The following is an 18663-nucleotide window of genomic DNA, read 5'->3' as shown; positions in this document are numbered from 1 at the left end:
GACGGGGAAATGGAACCAACTTGGAAAACACTCTGCAGGATATCATCTAGGAGAATTTCCCCAACATAGTAAGGCAGGCCAACATTCAAATTCAGGAAATACAGAGAATGCCACAAAGATACTCCTTGAGAAGAGCAACTCCAAGACACATAATTGTCAGACTCACCAAAGTTGAAATGAAGGAAAAGATGTTAAAGGCAGCCAGAGAGAAAGGTCAGATTACACACAAAGGGAAGCTCATCAGACTAACAGCAGATCTCTCGGCAGAAACTCTACAAGCCAGAAGAGAGTGGGGGCCAATATTCAACATTCTTATAGAAAAGAATTTTCAACCCAGAATTTCATATCCAGCCAACTAAGTTTCATAAGTGAAGGAGAAATAAAATTGTTTATAGACAAGCAAATGCTTAGAGATTTTGTCACCACCAGGCCTGCCCTACAAGAGATCCTGAAGGAAGTACTAAACATGGAAAGGAACAACAGGTACCAGCCATTGCAAAAACATGCCAAAATGTAAAGTCCACCGATGCTAGGAAGAAACTGCATCAACTAACGAGCAAAATAACCACCTAATATCATGATGAGAGGATCAAGTTCACACATAACAATATTAACCTTAAATGTAAATGGACAAAATGGTCCAATTAAAAGACACAGACTGGCAAATTGGATAAAGAGTCAAGATCCATCACTTTGCAATATTCACAAGACCCATCTCACATGCAGAGACACACATAGGCTCAAAATAAAGGGATGGAGGAAGATCTAACAAGCAAATGGAAAACAACAAAAAAAGCAGGGGTTGCAATCCTAGTCTCTGATAAAACAGACTTTAAACCATCAAAGATCAAAAGAGACAAAGAAGGCCATTATATAATAGTAAAGGGATCAATTCATCAGAAAGAGCTAACTATCATAAATATATATGCACCCAATACAGGAGCACCCAGATTTAAAAAGCAAGTCCTTAGAGAGTTAAAGGGGCTTAGACTCCCATGCAATAATAGTGGGAGACTTTAACACCCCACTGTCAACATTTCACAGATCAATGAGACAGAAAGTTAACAAGGATGTCCAGGAATTGAACTCAACTCTGCACCAAGTGAACTTAATAGACATCTACAGAACTCTCCACTCCAAATCAACAGAATATACATTCTTCTCAGCACCACATCACACTTATTCCAAAATTGACCACATAGTTGGAAGTAAAGCACTCCTCAGCAAATGTACAAGAACAGAAATTATAACAAACCGTCTCTCAGACCACAGGACAATCAAACTAGAACTCAGGACTAAGAAACTCAATCAAAACTGCTCAACTACATGGAAACTGAACAACCTGCTCCTGAATGACTACTGGGTACATAACGAAACGAAGGCAGAGATAAAGATGTTCTTTGAAACCAATGAGAACAAAGATACAACATACCAGAATCTCTGGGACACATTTAAGGCAGTGTGTAGAGGGAAATTTATAGCACTAAATGCCCACAAGAGAAAGCAGGAACGATCTAAAATTGACACCCTAACATCACAATTAAAAGAACTAGAGAAGCAAGAGCAAACACATTCAAAAGTTCGCAGAAGGCAAGAAATAGCTAAGATCAGAGGGGAACTGAAGGAGATAGAGACACAAAAAACCCTCGAAAAAATCAATGAATAAAGGAGCTGGATTTTTGAAAAGATCAACAAAATTGATAGACCACAAGCAAGATTAATAAAGAAGAAAAGAGAGAATCAAATAGACACAATAAAAAATGATGAAGGGGATATCACCACCAACCCTACAGACATGGAAACTACCATCAGATAATCCTATAAACACCTCTACGCAAATAAACTAGAAAACCTAGAAGAAATGGATAATTTCCTGAACACTTACACTCTGACAAGACTAAACCAGGAAGAAGTTGAATCCTTGAGTAGACCAATAGCAGGCTCTGATATTGAGGCAATATTTAATAGCCTGCCAACCCCAAAAAGTCCAGGACCAGACAGATTCACAGCCAAATTCTACCAGAGGTACAAGGAGGAGTTGGTACCATTCCTTCTGAAACTATTCCAATCAATAGAAAAAGAGGGAATCCTCCCAAACTCATTTTACGAGGCCAACATCATCCTGATACCAGAGCCTGACAGAGATACAACCAAAAAAGAGAATTTTAGACCAATATGCCTGATGAACATCGATGCAACAATCCTCAATAAAATACTGGCAAACCGAATCCAGCAGCACATCAAAAAGCTTATCCACCACGATCAAGTGGGCTTCATCCCTGGGATGCAAGGCTGGTTCAACATTTGCAAATCAATAAACTTAATCCAGCATATAAACAGAATCAAAGACAAAAACCACGTGATTATCTCAATAGATGCAGAAAAGGTCTTTGATAAAATTCAACAGCCCTTAATGCTAAAAACTCTCAATAAATTCGGTATTGATGGAACATAACTCAAAATAACAAGAGCTATTTATGACAAACCCACAGCCAATATCATACTGAATGGGCAGAAACTGGAAGCATTCCCTTTGAAAACTGGCACAAGACAGGGATGCCCTCTCTCACCACTCTTATTCAACATAGTGTTGGAAGTTCTGGCTAGGGCAATCAGGCAAGAGAAAGAAATCAAGGGTATTCAGTTAGAAAAAGAAGAAGTCAAATTGTCCCTGTTTGCAGATGACATGATTGTATATTTAGAAAACACCATTGTCTCAGCCTAAAATCTCTTTAAGCTGATAGCAACTTCAGCAAAGTCTCAGGATACACAATCAATGTGCAAAAATCACAAGCATTCTTATACACCAGTAACAGACAAACAGAGAGCCAAATCATGAATGAACTCACATTCACAATAGCTTCAAAGAGGATAAAACACCTAGAAATCCAACTTACAAGGGATGTAAAGGACCTCTTCAAGGAGAACTACAAACCACTGCTCAGTGAAATAAAAGAGGACACAAACAAATGGAAGAACATTCCATGCTCATGCATAGGAAGAATCAATATTGTGAAAATACCATACTGCCCAAGGTAATTTATAGATTCAATGCCATCTCCATTAAGCTACCAATGACTTTCTTCACAGAATTGGAAAAAACTGCTTTAAAGTTCATATGGAACCAAAAAAGAGCCCGCATTGCCAAGACAATCCTAAGTCAAAAGAACAAAGCTGGAGGCATCATGCTACCTGAGTTCAAACTATACTACAAGGCTACAGTAACCAAAACAGCATGGTACTCGTACCAAAGCAGAGATATAGACCAACGGAACAGAACAGAGTCCTCAGAAATAATACCACACATCTACAGCCATCTGATCTTTGACAAACCTGACAAAAACAAGAAATGGGGAAAGGATATCCTATTTAATAAATGGTGGTGGGAAAATTAGCTAGCCATAAGTAGAAAGCTGAAACTGGATCCTTTCCTTACTCCTTATACGAAAATTAATTCAAGATGGATTAGAGACTTAAATGTTAGACTTAAAACCATAAAAATCCTAGAAGAAAACCTAGGGAATACCATTCAGGACACAGGCATGGGCAAGGATTTCATGTCTAAGACACCAAAAGCAACAGCAACAAAAGCCAAAATTGACAAATGGGATCTAATTGAACTAAATAGTTTCTGCACAGCAAAAGAAACTACCGTCAGAGTGAATAGGCAACTTACAGAACGGGAGAAAACTTTTGCAATCTACCCATCTGACAAAGGGCTAATATCCAGAACCTACAAAGAACTCAAACAAATTTACAAGAAAAAAAACAAACAACCCCATCAACAAGTGGGCAAAGGATATGAACAGACTCAAAAGAAGACATTCATACAGCCAACAGACACATGAAAAAATGCTCATCATCACTGGCCATCAGAGAAATGCAAATCAAAACCACAATGAGATACCATCTCACACCAGTTAGAATGGCGATCATTAAAAAATCAGGAAACAACAGGTGCTGGAGAGGATGTGGAGAAATTGGAACACTTTTACACTGTGGGTGGGACCGTAATCTAGTTCAACCATTGTGGAAAACAGTGTGGCGATTCCTCAACGGTCTAGCACTAGAAATATCATTTGACCCAGCCATCCCATTACTGGGTATATACCCAAAGGATTATAAGTCATGCTGCTATAAAAACACATGCACACGCATGTTTATTGTGGCACTATTCACAATAGCAAAGACTTGGAATCAACCCAAATGTCCATCAGTGACAGACTGGATTAAGAAAATGTGGCACATATACACCATGGAACACTATGCAGCCATAAAAAAGGATGAGTTTGTGTCCTTTGTAGGGACACAGATGCAGCTGGAAACCATCATTCTTAGCAAACTATCAGAAGAACAGAAAACCAAATACCACATATTCTCACTCATAGGTGGGAATTGAACAATGAGATCACTTGGACACAAGAAGGGAAGCATCACACACCGGGTCCTATTGTGGGGAGGGGGTAGAGGGGAGGGATAGAATTAGGAGATATACCTAATGTAAATGACGAGGTAATGGGTGCAGCACACCAACATGGCACATGCATATATATGTAACAAACCTGCCCGTTGTGCATATGTACCCTAGAACTTAAAGTATAAAAAAAAAATTTAATACAAATTCTAATTTTCAAATATAAATATGCATTTCATAAAAAGTTAAAAAACAGGAAGCCCAAAGTGACAAGACAGAAAAGGAAGAAGCCAAATCCAAACTATAAATATTTCTACATTTCTTCTTATGTAATTGATAAAACAAGTAGAAAAATATTGGTAAGAATTATAAGATGCAAACAATAATAGGCTTGACATAATTACTATTTACAAAAAGATACACGTAAAAATAGCAGAATTTTTTTTTTTTTATCAAGTGCAGATAGGCTTTTTATAAAGGTACAGCACTTCCTGGGTAATCAAATGTGTAGGTCAAGTAATTTTTATGCTCAGAACAAAAGAAGAACATCTGGTTTCATTACTTCAATACAGTACTGTATGACAATTCCTAGCGAATGTAATAAGCAAAAAAAGAAAGAATAATTTATATTAACAAGATGTAAATTTGTATTTATTCACAGAAAATGTGAATGTTTACATACCAAATCCTAAATAAACAAAGAAAAAGATTATAAAGACTACTAAATGAATTTAACAGGTCCAGCAATATAAAAATAATACAAGTAGTACTAGACCTAAGAATACAGTTTGACAGCAATACAATTATAATGAGGGCCTTCAACATTTTACTGACAATATTAGACAGATCATTGAGGCAGAATATCAATAAAGAAACTCTGGATTTAAACTTGACTCTAGACCACATGGACCTAACAGATATTTACAGAACATTCTAACCAACAACTGCAGAATATACATTTTCCTCATGTGTGCATGGATCATTCTCCAAAATTGACCATATGCTTGACCATAAAGAAAGTTTTAATAAATTCAAAAATATCAAAATCATATCAAGTATTTTCTTGGACCTCAGTGGAATAAAATTAAATGTCAATGCCAAAAGGAACATTGAAAGTACAGAAGTACATGGAAACTAAACAATTTGTTCCTGAATGACTTTTTGGGAAACAATTAAATTAAGGCAGAAGTCAAAAAAATTTCAAGGAATAAAAATAGGGACCTAACAAACCAAAAGCTCTGAAAGGCAGCAAAAACAGTGCTGAGACAAATTTAAAGCATTAAACACCTACATCCAAAAGACAGAAATATCTTAAATTGGCAACCCAGTGTTGCACCTCAAGGAAATAGAAAAATGAGAACACATCAAGCCCAAAGCTAGCAGAAGAAAAGAAATAACAAAGATCAGAGGAGAATCAAATGAGAGTTAAACAAAAAGGACAACAGCAACAACAAAACAAAAATAATATTAAGTATCAACAACATGAAAAGTTGATTTTTTGAAAGAATAAATAAAATTGGTAGACCAATGGCTAGATGAACCAGGAAAAAAGAGAGAAGATTAAAATAAGAACAGTAAAAATGGTAATGGTGACATTACATCTGATATTACAGAAATACAAAAGATCATCAGAGACTACTGTGACTATTTCTTTGTGCACAAACTAGAATTCCTGAAAACATACAAACTCCCAAGATCGAACCAAGAAGAAACAGAAATCCTGGGCAGATTAATAATGAGCAATGAAATAGATCAGTAATAAAAAAATCTTCCAACAGAAAAAAGCCCAAGACAAGATGGATTAACAGTCAAATTGTACTGGATATACAAAAAAGAGCTGGTACCAATATTACTGAAACTCTTCCAAAAACTCAAGGAGAAGGGATTCCTTCCTAATTCATTCTATGAAAGCAATATTACCTTGATGCCAAAACCAGTCAAGGACAGAAAAACAAAAAAGATAACTATAAGCAAATATCCCTGATGAATATAGATGCAAAAATTCTTAGCAAAATACTAGCAAACAAAATCCAACATCACAAGGAATGATAAGTTATCACAATCAATTGAGTTTTATTCCAGGAATGCAAGGATGGTTGAACATATACAAATCAATAAATGTAATTCACCACTTAAGCAGAGTTAAAAACAAGAAAAAAACATGATCATCTTAATAAATCGAGATAAAGCATTTGATAAAATCTGACATTCCTTTATGATAAAAACTCTCAACAAACTAGGCATTGAAGTAACATGTCTCAAAATAGTAAGAGCTTGGTATGACAAACCCACTGCTGAAGTCATACTGAATGGGAAAAAATTAAAGTTAGTGAAGTTGAAATATTGTAACCTAGAAAACCCTAAAGACACCTAGATTTGATAAATGACTTCGGTAAAGTTTCAGGATACAAAATCAATGTACAAAAATCAGTGGAATTTCTGATTTTTGCATGCAAGCTGATAAGCAAATCAACAACTCAAACTCATTTATAAAAGCAACAAAAATAAAATAGCTGGTAATACATTTTAAAAAGGAGGTAAAAATATCTACAAGAAGTATGAAACACTGATAAAAGTAATTATAGATGACAGAAGCTAATAAAAATATCCCAAGGTTATGGATTAAAAGAATCAATATTGTTAAAATGATCATCATGCTAAAAACAATCTATAGTTTCAAGTTCCCTTCATGGCATCCGTCTCTTGCCAAACGGAAAGCTGCTGCAGGCCACTGAGTTGCTTGCCATCCAAAGGGGATGAGCGGGATTGGAAGGAGGCTGTGGCAGCTCTTTTTCCTGTTCACCTCCCCCTGCCAAGGAAAACAGGACCCACTCCGCCAAGGGCCTTCTGTGTATTGCCTTCTCTCTGAGGAACTGGAATTTTTGTCTCTGGTACACGTAATTCATAATGTTCCCTGACACCAGTGTGTGGATTTTAAACATCACAGTGAGTCTGAAAGGACCACGGGTTTTTCTGCAGCTATTTTCTAGCATTTGCCAGTCCCTATGCCTGGACTGATTAGAATGCTTCATTTTTCTCCCTGTGCCATCTACCCTCCCACCTTTCCATCCTGCCTTTTACCACCCTTAGATAAATGGATTTTGTAATTCTAACTGTTGTATTTTGTGAATTTGTTATTTTTGTTGTTTTTCTGCAAAGCGCATACATTGGATATGGGAGGTAAAGGAGTGTCCCAGTTGCTTCTGGTCACTCCCTTTATAGCCATTACTGTCTCGTTTCTTGTAACTCAGGTTAGGTTTTAGTCTGTCTTGCTCCACTCCAAAAAAAAAAAAAAAAAAAAAAAAAGCCCGAAGAGATGAAGTAAGAGGAAAGATCTCATAGCTAGATCTGCTGGGTTTTGAGGATTCATATTTTTTCTTCCCCTTGAAGGGGAAAAAGTTATTTTCACTGATACATTTAAAGTCCCCCAACCATAGGGAGGTACCAGTTCTGGACAAGTGCCACTGCAACAACACTAAACCTGAACTTTTCAACTCCACTGGGGGTGGGAGGCAGTGGGCAGAAATGTGCTGTTGGCCACTGTGATTATACACAATCACAATATAAATCCTGGCGTGATTTTCTCTAGAAATTGACACATTGATTATAAAATGTATATGAAAATGCAAAGCACATAAAATAATCCAAGCAATTTAGAAATATAGAAAACATTTAAAATATATTAGCACAGGATTTCAAAACATACCGTAGAATGACATTGACTAAGTGATATTATCATAAAAATAAACACACAAATCAAAGGAACAGAATGTATATTATAGAAATAGTCTTATGCATATATGCTTAATTGACTTTCAATAAAGTTGTCAAGGTAGTTTGATAAGGAGAGAATAGTTTTTCAACATACTGTTCTGGAAATATTGAATACCCATACAAAAAATAAAAATAAAACTCGATCCTTACACCACCATATACATAATTACACCTCATATAGGCATTGTAACTTAAAAATGTCAAAACTGTACACATTTTAAAGAAAGCACAGGGGAAAATTTCTTCAACTTGGAGTAGACAAAGACTTATTAGGAGACCGAAAACATGAATCTTAAAAAGAAAAAAATGGCAAATTGAACTATGTTAAAATTAAAAACGTCTGCTTTTAAAAAGTTAGACAATTTGATGGGTGTAAAACTGTGAAAATACTAAAAAACACTGAAATTTATAAATTTATACTTTAAAAGTATAAATGTTATGATATAAAATTATAGCTCAATAATTTATATAAAAAAGAATGATTAATGAAATGGAAAGGTAATTCACATGCTAGGCTAACATATTTACAAAATATATACCTAATCAAGGGCTTGTATCCAGAAAAAATATATATCTCTTCTATAATAAAGGAAGACACATAATTAAAAGATGGTCAAAGATTTGAACACACACTTCACAAAACAAGATATACCAATAGCCACAGAGTATGTACAAATGCTCAATATAATTATTCTTCAGAAGAATGCCTAATAAAACTAAAAGGAAAGATAACTATACATGTAATAAATTAAAAGACTGGCAATGCCTAGAGGTGGATAAGATAAGAAATCATTGGAAATTTTACAACATTGTTGGTAGGATTGAATTATGATACAACCTCTTTGAAAAACAGCTTGGAGGTTTATAAATAGCTAAACTTATATCTATGATGTGGCAGAGTCACTCCACTCTTAGGTGTGTACCAAACATAAATGAACATATATGTCTATACAATGACTTGGAAACTCATGTTTGTAACAGTTTTATTCCTATTAGCCTCCAACTAGAAAGAATCCAAATATCTTTCAACAGTTCAATTTATCCTTCACTGAATAAATTGCAGTATATTCATAAAATGGAATACTATTAAGCAGTGAAAAGAATGAACTGAGAAATGACACATCATGAGTGAATCTCAGAAATACGTTAAGTGAAAGAAACTAGACACAAAAGTTAACATACTGTTTGATTCCATTTACATGAAATTCTGGAAAAGGCCAAACAGGATTGACAGAAAACAGATTATTGTTTCTCTGGGACCAAGACTGAGTAGAATTGACCACAAGTGGTGAGGGGGAGAGTTCTGGCATTGTAGAAATGCTCTGTAATTTGACTGGAGTTTCTGGGACCAAGGCTGGGTAGAATTGATCACAAGGCTGGAGGGGGAGATTTCTGGCATTGTAGAAATGCTTTGTAATCTGATTGAGTATTGTTGCTTAGTATTGCTTAAATGTACCAAACTGTACATTTAAGTTGGGAACATTTTGTATGATGTAAGTTAATCCTCTATAAAGTTAATTGTTAATAATTAAAAGTTTTCTAATAAAAATAAAAGACAAGGTGGAACACTTTTAATTCAAAGGTCAAACACAATTATTGAACCAAGTAGCCTCTCAAATCTGTAAAGAAAAAAATGTAATAGGAAAATAAACTAAATAGATAATTTTCAAAAGTTGGATAACACTGATAATTTTTTAAAAAGTGTTTTACTTCTACTAGTAATCAAAGAAACGTAAATGGAATGAGGATATCATTTTTATATTTCATCTTGGCCAGAATTTAAGATTAAAAGTAACATTATATACATAATGGAGAAATTGGCATCTTCACATATTGTTAATGAAAGTGTAAGTTTTATAACCTTTGTGGAGATTATGTGCCAACACAATGCATATTAAAATTTGAAATAAGAATATATTTTCATTCAGCAATTTCATTTTGTGGGTAATGTGCAATTTTTCAAAAAACTATTTCATTTACCCAAACTCTGAGAAATTTATAAAAATTAATAAAATGGCATTTATAAAGTTATTCCAAATATAGACAAGAAAAATCAAAACTCCAGCATCTATTGCTAAGATTGAGGTAGGTTTACATACTGTTACTTTTTGAGAGTCTAGGAATTTAAAATAATAGATTTGATAGAGAAAATAGAGGCTTGTGTATGCAGTGGAAGATTAGGAGAATAAATGTCAGGAAAGCTGCTCTTGATTTTCTGAATTGCAAGGATCACAGGAAGCCCTCACAGATGGTCTTGGCTGCTGCAGTACTGATGGATGGATGAACGTGAAGGGCTAAAGTCCACATCTGTCATCTGATAAGTGCTGGCATATCATGTTGCCCCCAAAAACTGGCTTCCCTCTTCTGCATCTACATATTTCATGAATGCTCCTTTTTCATAAAACCCTTTTGGCAAGGTGATATGGAAAATGGACCTCAGGATTTCCAGAATTTTTATTCCTACATTGTGGTACAGAGAACTTAGATGTGTAAGTATGATACTAAGTATCAGTAAAATATAGTCAGCACAGGTTTCCCTTCTAGGTATTCACCATCCATACACATCCTTCTGTTGATGTTTAAATTTCCAAATAGTAATAATGAACATAATGCAAATACATCTCACATAAAGAGGTACCCACATTTATCTCTAAAAATGAAACAGAGTTCCACAAGTTAATAAATTATTATTTGATAGCCTTTTCTTTGTAGATGGAATTATGTTTTGTACCATCAACACACCTTATATACACTGGTAGGTTAAGACAAGGTGGGAAAATGATCAACATACACATATATACATAATAAAGCAAGCAGTAAAATGAAACAGCTACTGCTATCCTTGTTTCTGTAAGTAAACATGACTATCAGTGACGTTTATGATTTTTAAAAATTTCACCTATTTGTATTCTTTTGAACTCACCTCATCCCCCAACATTTCTGAAGGGCTTGAACCATTAGTGACTGCCTAAATTAGGTTGTTTTAGTCTTCTATTAAATTTTGCCTTTGTATATGAAGTAATAAAAAAATGCCCTAGAGCATCTAGATTCTAGACATACTCTTTTCTGCCTTGGTAGTATAGCAGCAACACCCTATGTTTTCATTGGAAAAAAAAAAAAAAAAACAGGATTCATTTCTGTCTGTAGATTACTGGCACAGAAGGACAAAGTAGACAGAAGTGGCCAAGGGGCCATCTCAATCTCCATTTTTGTGTTTGCTGGTGGAAGTAACACTCCTTTGTGAAATAACACTTCTAATCCACAAAGCTCAAACTTATGCGTGTAAGTCATTAGGAGTAATAACAGAAGGAATCATTTCACCTCCCCTTACATCCGTTCTCAGACTTATACATTCTTGTTATTAGAGAATGGACACAATCCTTTGGCTATTGGTTCAGAGTATATTCTGCTTTGTGCAGACACGTGAGGCTGTGCTAGGTGCTGTGCAGTAACTGAACCTCAAGTAAACCATTTCGTATTCTCCCAGGTCACCTCTTTCTGAGTGGTGGAATACACTAGAGTCTTCCTAGCATAATTTAGTAAATAATTTTAATTCTCTCACTGACTTGTGAGGTCACTTCTCCCAAAGACCAAGTTCTCACACAATATACACATACATTGTACATACAACCAAATACACATACATTAATTTCTGAGCTCTCCTTTCTGTCTCTATACTACTTGTTTCTTCCTGCACCAATAGCATGCTCTTTTTTATTACTAAAGCATATTGTTTTTACTAGGAAGAGTGAGGGCCTATATTACTTGCCCTTTACAAAATTGTTTTGTAATTTCGTGTAAATTTTGGAAATCTGGTTGACAGGGTGACTTCAAAATTTATGTAGGGATTTAGGTTGGAATTATATTGGCTTTATAGATTAGCTTGAACAAAACTCACAACTCTGTATTATTTTGTCATTCTGGTAAAATGCATTCATAAGATAACACACCGTTTGATGATAGAGCTCAGCTAGATTTTGTATACTTACTACAATATTAGGTTTTTGCAAAATATCTCAGTGTTCTCAATTAGAGTTTCTAGGGGCAGGGCCCTGGAAAATATAATTCAACCCTCTTTTGATTCTTAGAAACACTGAAGTTGAGTATCACTGGACAAATACATCAGTCTTCTGACTTAAAATTCAGTAAAAATTTTCCAGTTGGACTGCTGCACTGTAAGTCTTAATTGTGGTGGGCTCTCCTTCAGAATCCATCACAACTGTCAAATGGACTCAACTTTCAAAGCATACATGGGCCAATTATGCTCATGACTTCAACTCCCCAGGCTCCCCATCTGAGGCCACCTTTGAGAAACTGGTGACATTATTTTTTTCCAAAATGAACTTGACTTCTAATTAACCCCAAGACAACAGCTCCAGGGCAGTAGACCTCAGGAGTCCAGTGATTGCAGTATTTGCTTCTAATTAACCACAACCCATGTTGGTGATCAGAACTTCTGAAGATAGTGACTTATCTGGAGAAGCTGGGAGTCCTGATAGATGGAAGAGGCTAGCTCTATTGATTCGGATGAGAGTTTCTATCTCAAGGCAGCTTCCCTCTCATTTGCTGTTATTTCCTCAGGCTCTGATCTGTGGCTTTGATGCTACTTATCAGAAGACTCCCAAATACTGAATAGCTGCTTCTCTCTAAATTAGAAGGGAGAGAGCAATGTAAGTACTTACTGAGCAGTGCGAACATTGACCTAGTTTGGGGATTTGTGGGGCCAGGACTTGAATGATGAGTGGTGTTTGAGGAAACCTCTCTCTATGCACCCCATGGAGATCACTGATGGCATTTCTGGTAAGTAGCAGAGTTAAAAAGGAGAATCAGAGGCTACCTTTCACTGAAGGTACTAAGAGTGACTGGGAATGACCTTTATAATGCTCTGAATTTGGCCAGGTGTGGTGGCTCACCCCCATAATCCCAACACTTTGGGAGGCCAAGGCGGGCCAATCACCTGAGGTCGGGAGTTTGAGACTAGCCTGACCAACATGGTGAAACCCTGTCTCTACTAAAAATACAAAAATTAGCCAGGCGTGATGGCTTGTGCCTGTAATCCCAGCTACTTGGGAGGCTGAGGCAGGAGAATTGCTTGAACCTGGGAGGCAGAGGTTGCAGTGAGCCAAGACTACGCCATTGCACTCCAGCCTGGGCAACAGAGTGAGACTCCGTTTGAAAAAAAAAAAAAATCTGAATTGTTCTCGATGATCATATGGGGTCATTCTTACAGCTAGATTTTATTTTCTTTTTTCTTTTCCTTTCCTTTCCTTCCTTCCTTGCTTATTTCCTTCTTTCCTCCCTTCCTTTTTTCCTTATTTCCTTCCTCCCTTCTTCCTTATTTTCTTCTTTCCTCCCTTCCTTCCTTCCTTATTTCCTTCCTCCCTTCCTTATTTCCTAATTTCCTTTCTCCCTTCCTTCCTTTTTTCCTTCCTCCCTCCCTCCCTCCCTCCTTTCCTTCCTTTCTTCCTTCCTCCTCTACTTCTCTTTTTTGTTCATTGGTGGACTCATGGATTAAATGAAACAGATACTGCACTTGTCCCTCATTTCTCACTATTCTGCTTCTCTTTCTGCTGTGTACTCCTGGATGTATGCTTTTAGGTCTAATTGAAATCTAGTACTTAAACTCCATTTTAATGTGGCAATCTGGAGAAATTAAATATTTTTATTTGTATCTAAGAAGTTAAAAATTCCACTCCTTTCATATCTGAAGTTGCCTACATAATTTCTCTCAGTTAACTGATTGATGTTTTCCTTAAAATAAATATTTGTATTTCTTAAAAGTTTTACATGTGAAAACTCTGTAGATTGCCTTCTTTTGGGGGAACCCAGCACCCTCAAGTATTATGTTTCTATTTAAATCCAGATTACATAAAATCCCAGTGGAGCATCTGAGGAATTAGAAAAATAAAACACTGAAGTACCATCTCCAAGGATCATAACCTGAATTCTATTCATAGGTTCTAAAATAAGGGGGATTTTGAGATCATTTAACTGGAGAGTCTTTGATTCTCTGAGCAAGAAAGGCTCCTAAGGGTCATACTACTCAGATACTATCTTAGTCAAAATTCCTCTGTAAAATGTTCAGGGATCCTCTGCTTCAGTGCCTCCCATGTATCCCAACAGTTTATTCCATTACTGTTTATGCTATCCCTTTAATTAAAAAAAAAAAAAACCTAAATATTGAAGGTAGGTACCTCATCTAAGGTCACATAATACTAGACCTGAAACCTAACTCTTTTCACATCACACTAAAGATCTTTCATCTTCATTTTACAGCTTGAAGGTATTTGGCAGGACGAGAATTTTTATTTTCCTGGTCTTATGTCTTTCTATCAGTATAGATGACAACACACTATGGTGGTCCCTAATGGCATCTTGAGCAGATGGGGGCTGCCTTCTCAGATGCACCATGGAACTGAATCCATAGATCATAAAAAGGTAATTATATTGATCACATGATTCATTTAGGATATGGATTTATATTAATACTATATAAAAATCCACTGGACTAGAATCAGCTGTCCTCATGTGCCTTAGCAAAAATTAATCCAAACAATTCTCTTTGGTATCAGTTGGATACAGGTACTCCTTCAGAATCAGAGAATTCCACCTTCCATGGTCTACATTATTCATCATATTCAGTCGAGTGAGGGCCCAGTGGTGGTTAGAGGTTGATTAGTTGAAAGAAGATTCAAGTGGAAGTCTTTTGGGAAAGCAATGAGACAAGGCTAAGCAATGACCGTAAGTTTAGATTTCCTCATTGTTTTGAATAAACAGAAATTCATTTGTCCAGGAGGAGGTATTATGTAGGGAAACTTTTACTTTTCTGTATATAAAAACATATAACCAATACACACACACACTCATACACACAAATATATACGGAGGAATACATTGTATTTACTTTTTCTATGTTTATGTATAATAGTAATATCTTTATAGTTATATTAACTAAGTTTAGGACCAGTTTCTAGTAAGTAAGAAAGAAAAAAAAATCATCTCCAAATTCTATGAATAGATATAATGAATTTCAGGAATGTCTGATGAAATAACTTAGGGTTCAGAAAACAAAAAAAGTTGCTATGGAATAGAAAAGTGGGAAAGTAATAGCAACAAAATTCTGGTAGCAGATGCCAATAATTTCCCAATGCAAAATGATGTAGTAACTTCAGAAGTGTATAAATGAAGACTGGATACCAGCAAGACATACTGGATGATTTTCTATCCAGGTAGCGCTTTTTTAATTTATTAGGTTGGGTTATTGAAAAATGTTCCCATGAAAAAAAAATAGGCCTAAGATGACTTTAGAAATAATTTGTTATAGCACTTTGCAAAATATTTTTAGTGGCAGAATGTTCAAAGAAATCTTATTAACATAACAATATACAAAAGATACAAAGCCTATGGTTTACAGCAGGAGAGGGGAAACTGGCAAAATTCCCAAGTGTGACATTTTCTTTCACACTCTGTGGCAAGCTCTGTCATTTCTGCAAAACTCTTATTTCTCTGAGTTTCTCCAAGTTGTCTTAGCATGGAAAGGTGAAGTGTGTTACAAAATGCCACAAAGTCAATCATCTCTCTTTACCACCTGGTGACTGTTCTCTTCCTGAAAAAATATTTTTTTTTTCTTTAGACTAATGTACTAATGTGATTTATATTTATTTATTTATTTATTTATTTATTTATTTATTTATTTTTATTTTTTTGAGACAGATTCTCACTGTGTCACCCAGTGCAGTGGCGTAATCTTGGCTCACTGCAACCTGCGCCTCCTGGGCTCAAGTTAATCTCATGCCTCAGCTTCTCGAGTAGCTGGGATTACAGGCGTGTGCTGCCATACCTGGCTAATTTTTGTACTTTTAGTAAAGATGAGTTTTTGTCATGTTGCCCAGGCTGGTCTTGAACCCCTGGCCTCAAGCAATCCACCCACCTTGGATTCTCAAAGTGCTGGGATTACAGGTGTGAGCCACCACATCCAGCTGATGTGGCTAATGTTATTTTTTGTTTCACTCTTGACTCAATGTTTCAACTTGTGGAACTTCCAATAGTATTTATCATTGTTCTCTTGGAGATACAAAAAGTTCTCAATAAATACATGTGTCCTCACACCTTTACTTAGAGATCATGGAATACTTTCTCTCCTTTCTCATTTCGTGGTTAGATAAACTGAAGTCCACATCATTATGTCTGAACATTATTCATTCTTTCATTCTACATTCTGATCAGCTTCAGGTAGCTGAAGTTAACATTTTTCACTTTGGAGAGTGAGTTGCCTTGGGTTTATAGTGAGTAACAAAAACAATAATCTATATGTTACATTAGAGGGAAAACTATTAGCAAATTTCCTAATCCTTGGACAGAGAGATAACCTGTTCTTCACATTAGAGAAGGCCTCCAAACTGGTTATCAGTTATTCTTTTGCATATTTTGCCTAATTCTTCTTTTAGCAGACATTTTAATGGGAGAATGAGGAATTTCATCAAATATTTGGAAATGCCTGCCACTTGCAAACTTAGTGTGAAATTTCCCGCACATTTCCACTCTCCTTTCTGGATCCTGGTTTCTACCTCTGTCCCTGACTCTTCTGTGTAGAAGTGCTCTCCATGGAGCGGGTCAATGAGACTGTAGTGAGAGAGTTCATCTTCCTCGGCTTCTCATCCCTGGCCAGGCTGCTGCAGCTGCTCTTTGTTATCTTCCTGCTCCTCTACCTGTTCACTCTGGGCACCAATGCAATCTTCATTTCCACCATTGTGCTGGACAGAGCCCTTCATACTCCCATGTACTCCTTCCTTGCCATCTTCTCTTGCTCTGAGACTTGCTACACCTTTGTCATTGTATCCAAGATGCTGGTTGACCTGCTGGCCCAGAAGAAGACCATTTCTTTCCTTGGCTGTGCCATCCAAATGTTTTCTTTCCTCTTCCTTGGCTGCTCTCACTCCTTCCTGCTGGCAGCCATGGGCTATGATTGCTACATGGCCATCTGTAACCCATGGCACTACTCAGTGCTCATGGGACATGGGATGTGTCTGGGACTAGTGGCCGCTGCCTGTGCCTGTGGCTTCACTGTGCCCCTGGGCACCACCTTCCTAGTATTTCATCTGCCCTTCCACTCCTCCAACCAGCTCCATCACTTCTTTTGTGACATCTCCCCTGTCCTTAAACTGGCATCTCAGCACTCTGGCCTCAGTCAGCTGGTCATATTCATGCTTGGTATATTTGCCTTGGTCATTCCTCTGCTACTTATCCTACATCCGCATCATCTCTGCCATTCTAAAAATCCCTTCCTCCGTTGAAAGATACAAGACCTTGTCTACCTGTCCCTCCCATCTCATTGTGGTGACTGTTCACTATGGTTGTGCTTCTTTCATATACTTAAGGCCCAAGACCAATTACTCTTCAAGGGAAGACACCCTAATATCTGTGTCATATACCATCCTTACCCCATTGTTCAATCCAATGATTTATAGTCTGAGAAATAAGGAATTCAAATCAGCCCTACGAAGAACAATCAGCCAAACTTTATATCCTCTTAATTAAAGAGCCATTTTTTAAACTGCTAATGCTTGGTACATGCCAGGCAAATTGTGTGCTTTTACACTTTTTTTTTCATTTAATTATTCAACTACACTGTAACATAAGAACATTTTACATATGAGAGGAATGAGGCTCACAGAAGTTAAGACAGTCTGGCTTTCTACTGTCCATGATACTTTAACAAGACTAATCACATATGGGAACAGAGCACTCAGTTCCATAACAAATTTAATTATATTTTACTGCTTTAAATATTGCTAATTTAAAACACTAATATGAGAGCAAAGATGCATCCGAACTGATGAGAGCTATGTTTCGAAGTAGACAGCCTGGATACATCAGGAAAGAAAAGATGTATCCAAAAAAGAGAAAAAGGAAAAAAGCAGGAAATCCATCTATCCATACTTTTCTTTTCCTAAAGACAACAGAAAACTTTGGTCCCACACATTCTGCTACAAATCTTGGTGGTCCTTTTTGTTCCCGATTCAGTTCCTGAACCTACATATTGAAATATCTTTGCCTTTACTTGGAGTTGTTTTGTTCTTCCTTTGTTCCACTTTATGGTTCTCCTCCTGATACACTTGTGTGTCCTTCACATACTAGTTTGTCTTAGCCCCCACATTGGTTCCTGAAACACCATACTAATTTACTCTCTTCAAGGAAGCTACTAGCATTGCCTACGTGCTGGAATATCTCAAGTAATTCCAAGCAAAGGGCTTGAGTTAATATTAATAGAAGGCTAGAGTCCTAGAACGACCAGAAAACCCATGGAAAACCCTCCAGTGACTCCCTTTGCCATACAAGATAAGTCCTTCGTAGTCATGCATATATCATCTAGTTTCTGCCTACCTCTTCAGTATTATCATTTCTAGTTTTGTTATTCTTCATTTTCTATATGCCTTCTTGTGCACTCTGAAGCTAACCAATTATTTGCTTGTTTC

At 36.5% G+C, this 18663-nt stretch overlaps 1 protein-coding gene across 1 annotated transcript; it reads left to right on the top strand.

Moving 5' to 3' along the window:
* The first annotated feature begins 16791 nt into the window (after positions 1 to 16791).
* LOC105498116 (olfactory receptor family 10 subfamily K member 1) lies at positions 16792 to 17725 on the top strand. Its single transcript, XM_011769974.3, is given in 2 exon segments — positions 16792 to 17429; positions 17431 to 17725. Coding segments are annotated over 2 exon segments (933 nt in total).
* Positions 17726 to 18663: the final 938 nt, after the last annotated feature.

Source organism: Macaca nemestrina, chromosome 1 (genome assembly GCF_043159975.1).
Source record: "Macaca nemestrina isolate mMacNem1 chromosome 1, mMacNem.hap1, whole genome shotgun sequence".
NCBI lineage: Eukaryota > Metazoa > Chordata > Mammalia > Primates > Cercopithecidae > Macaca > Macaca nemestrina.
This window is presented reverse-complemented; position numbering and strand designations above follow the sequence as displayed.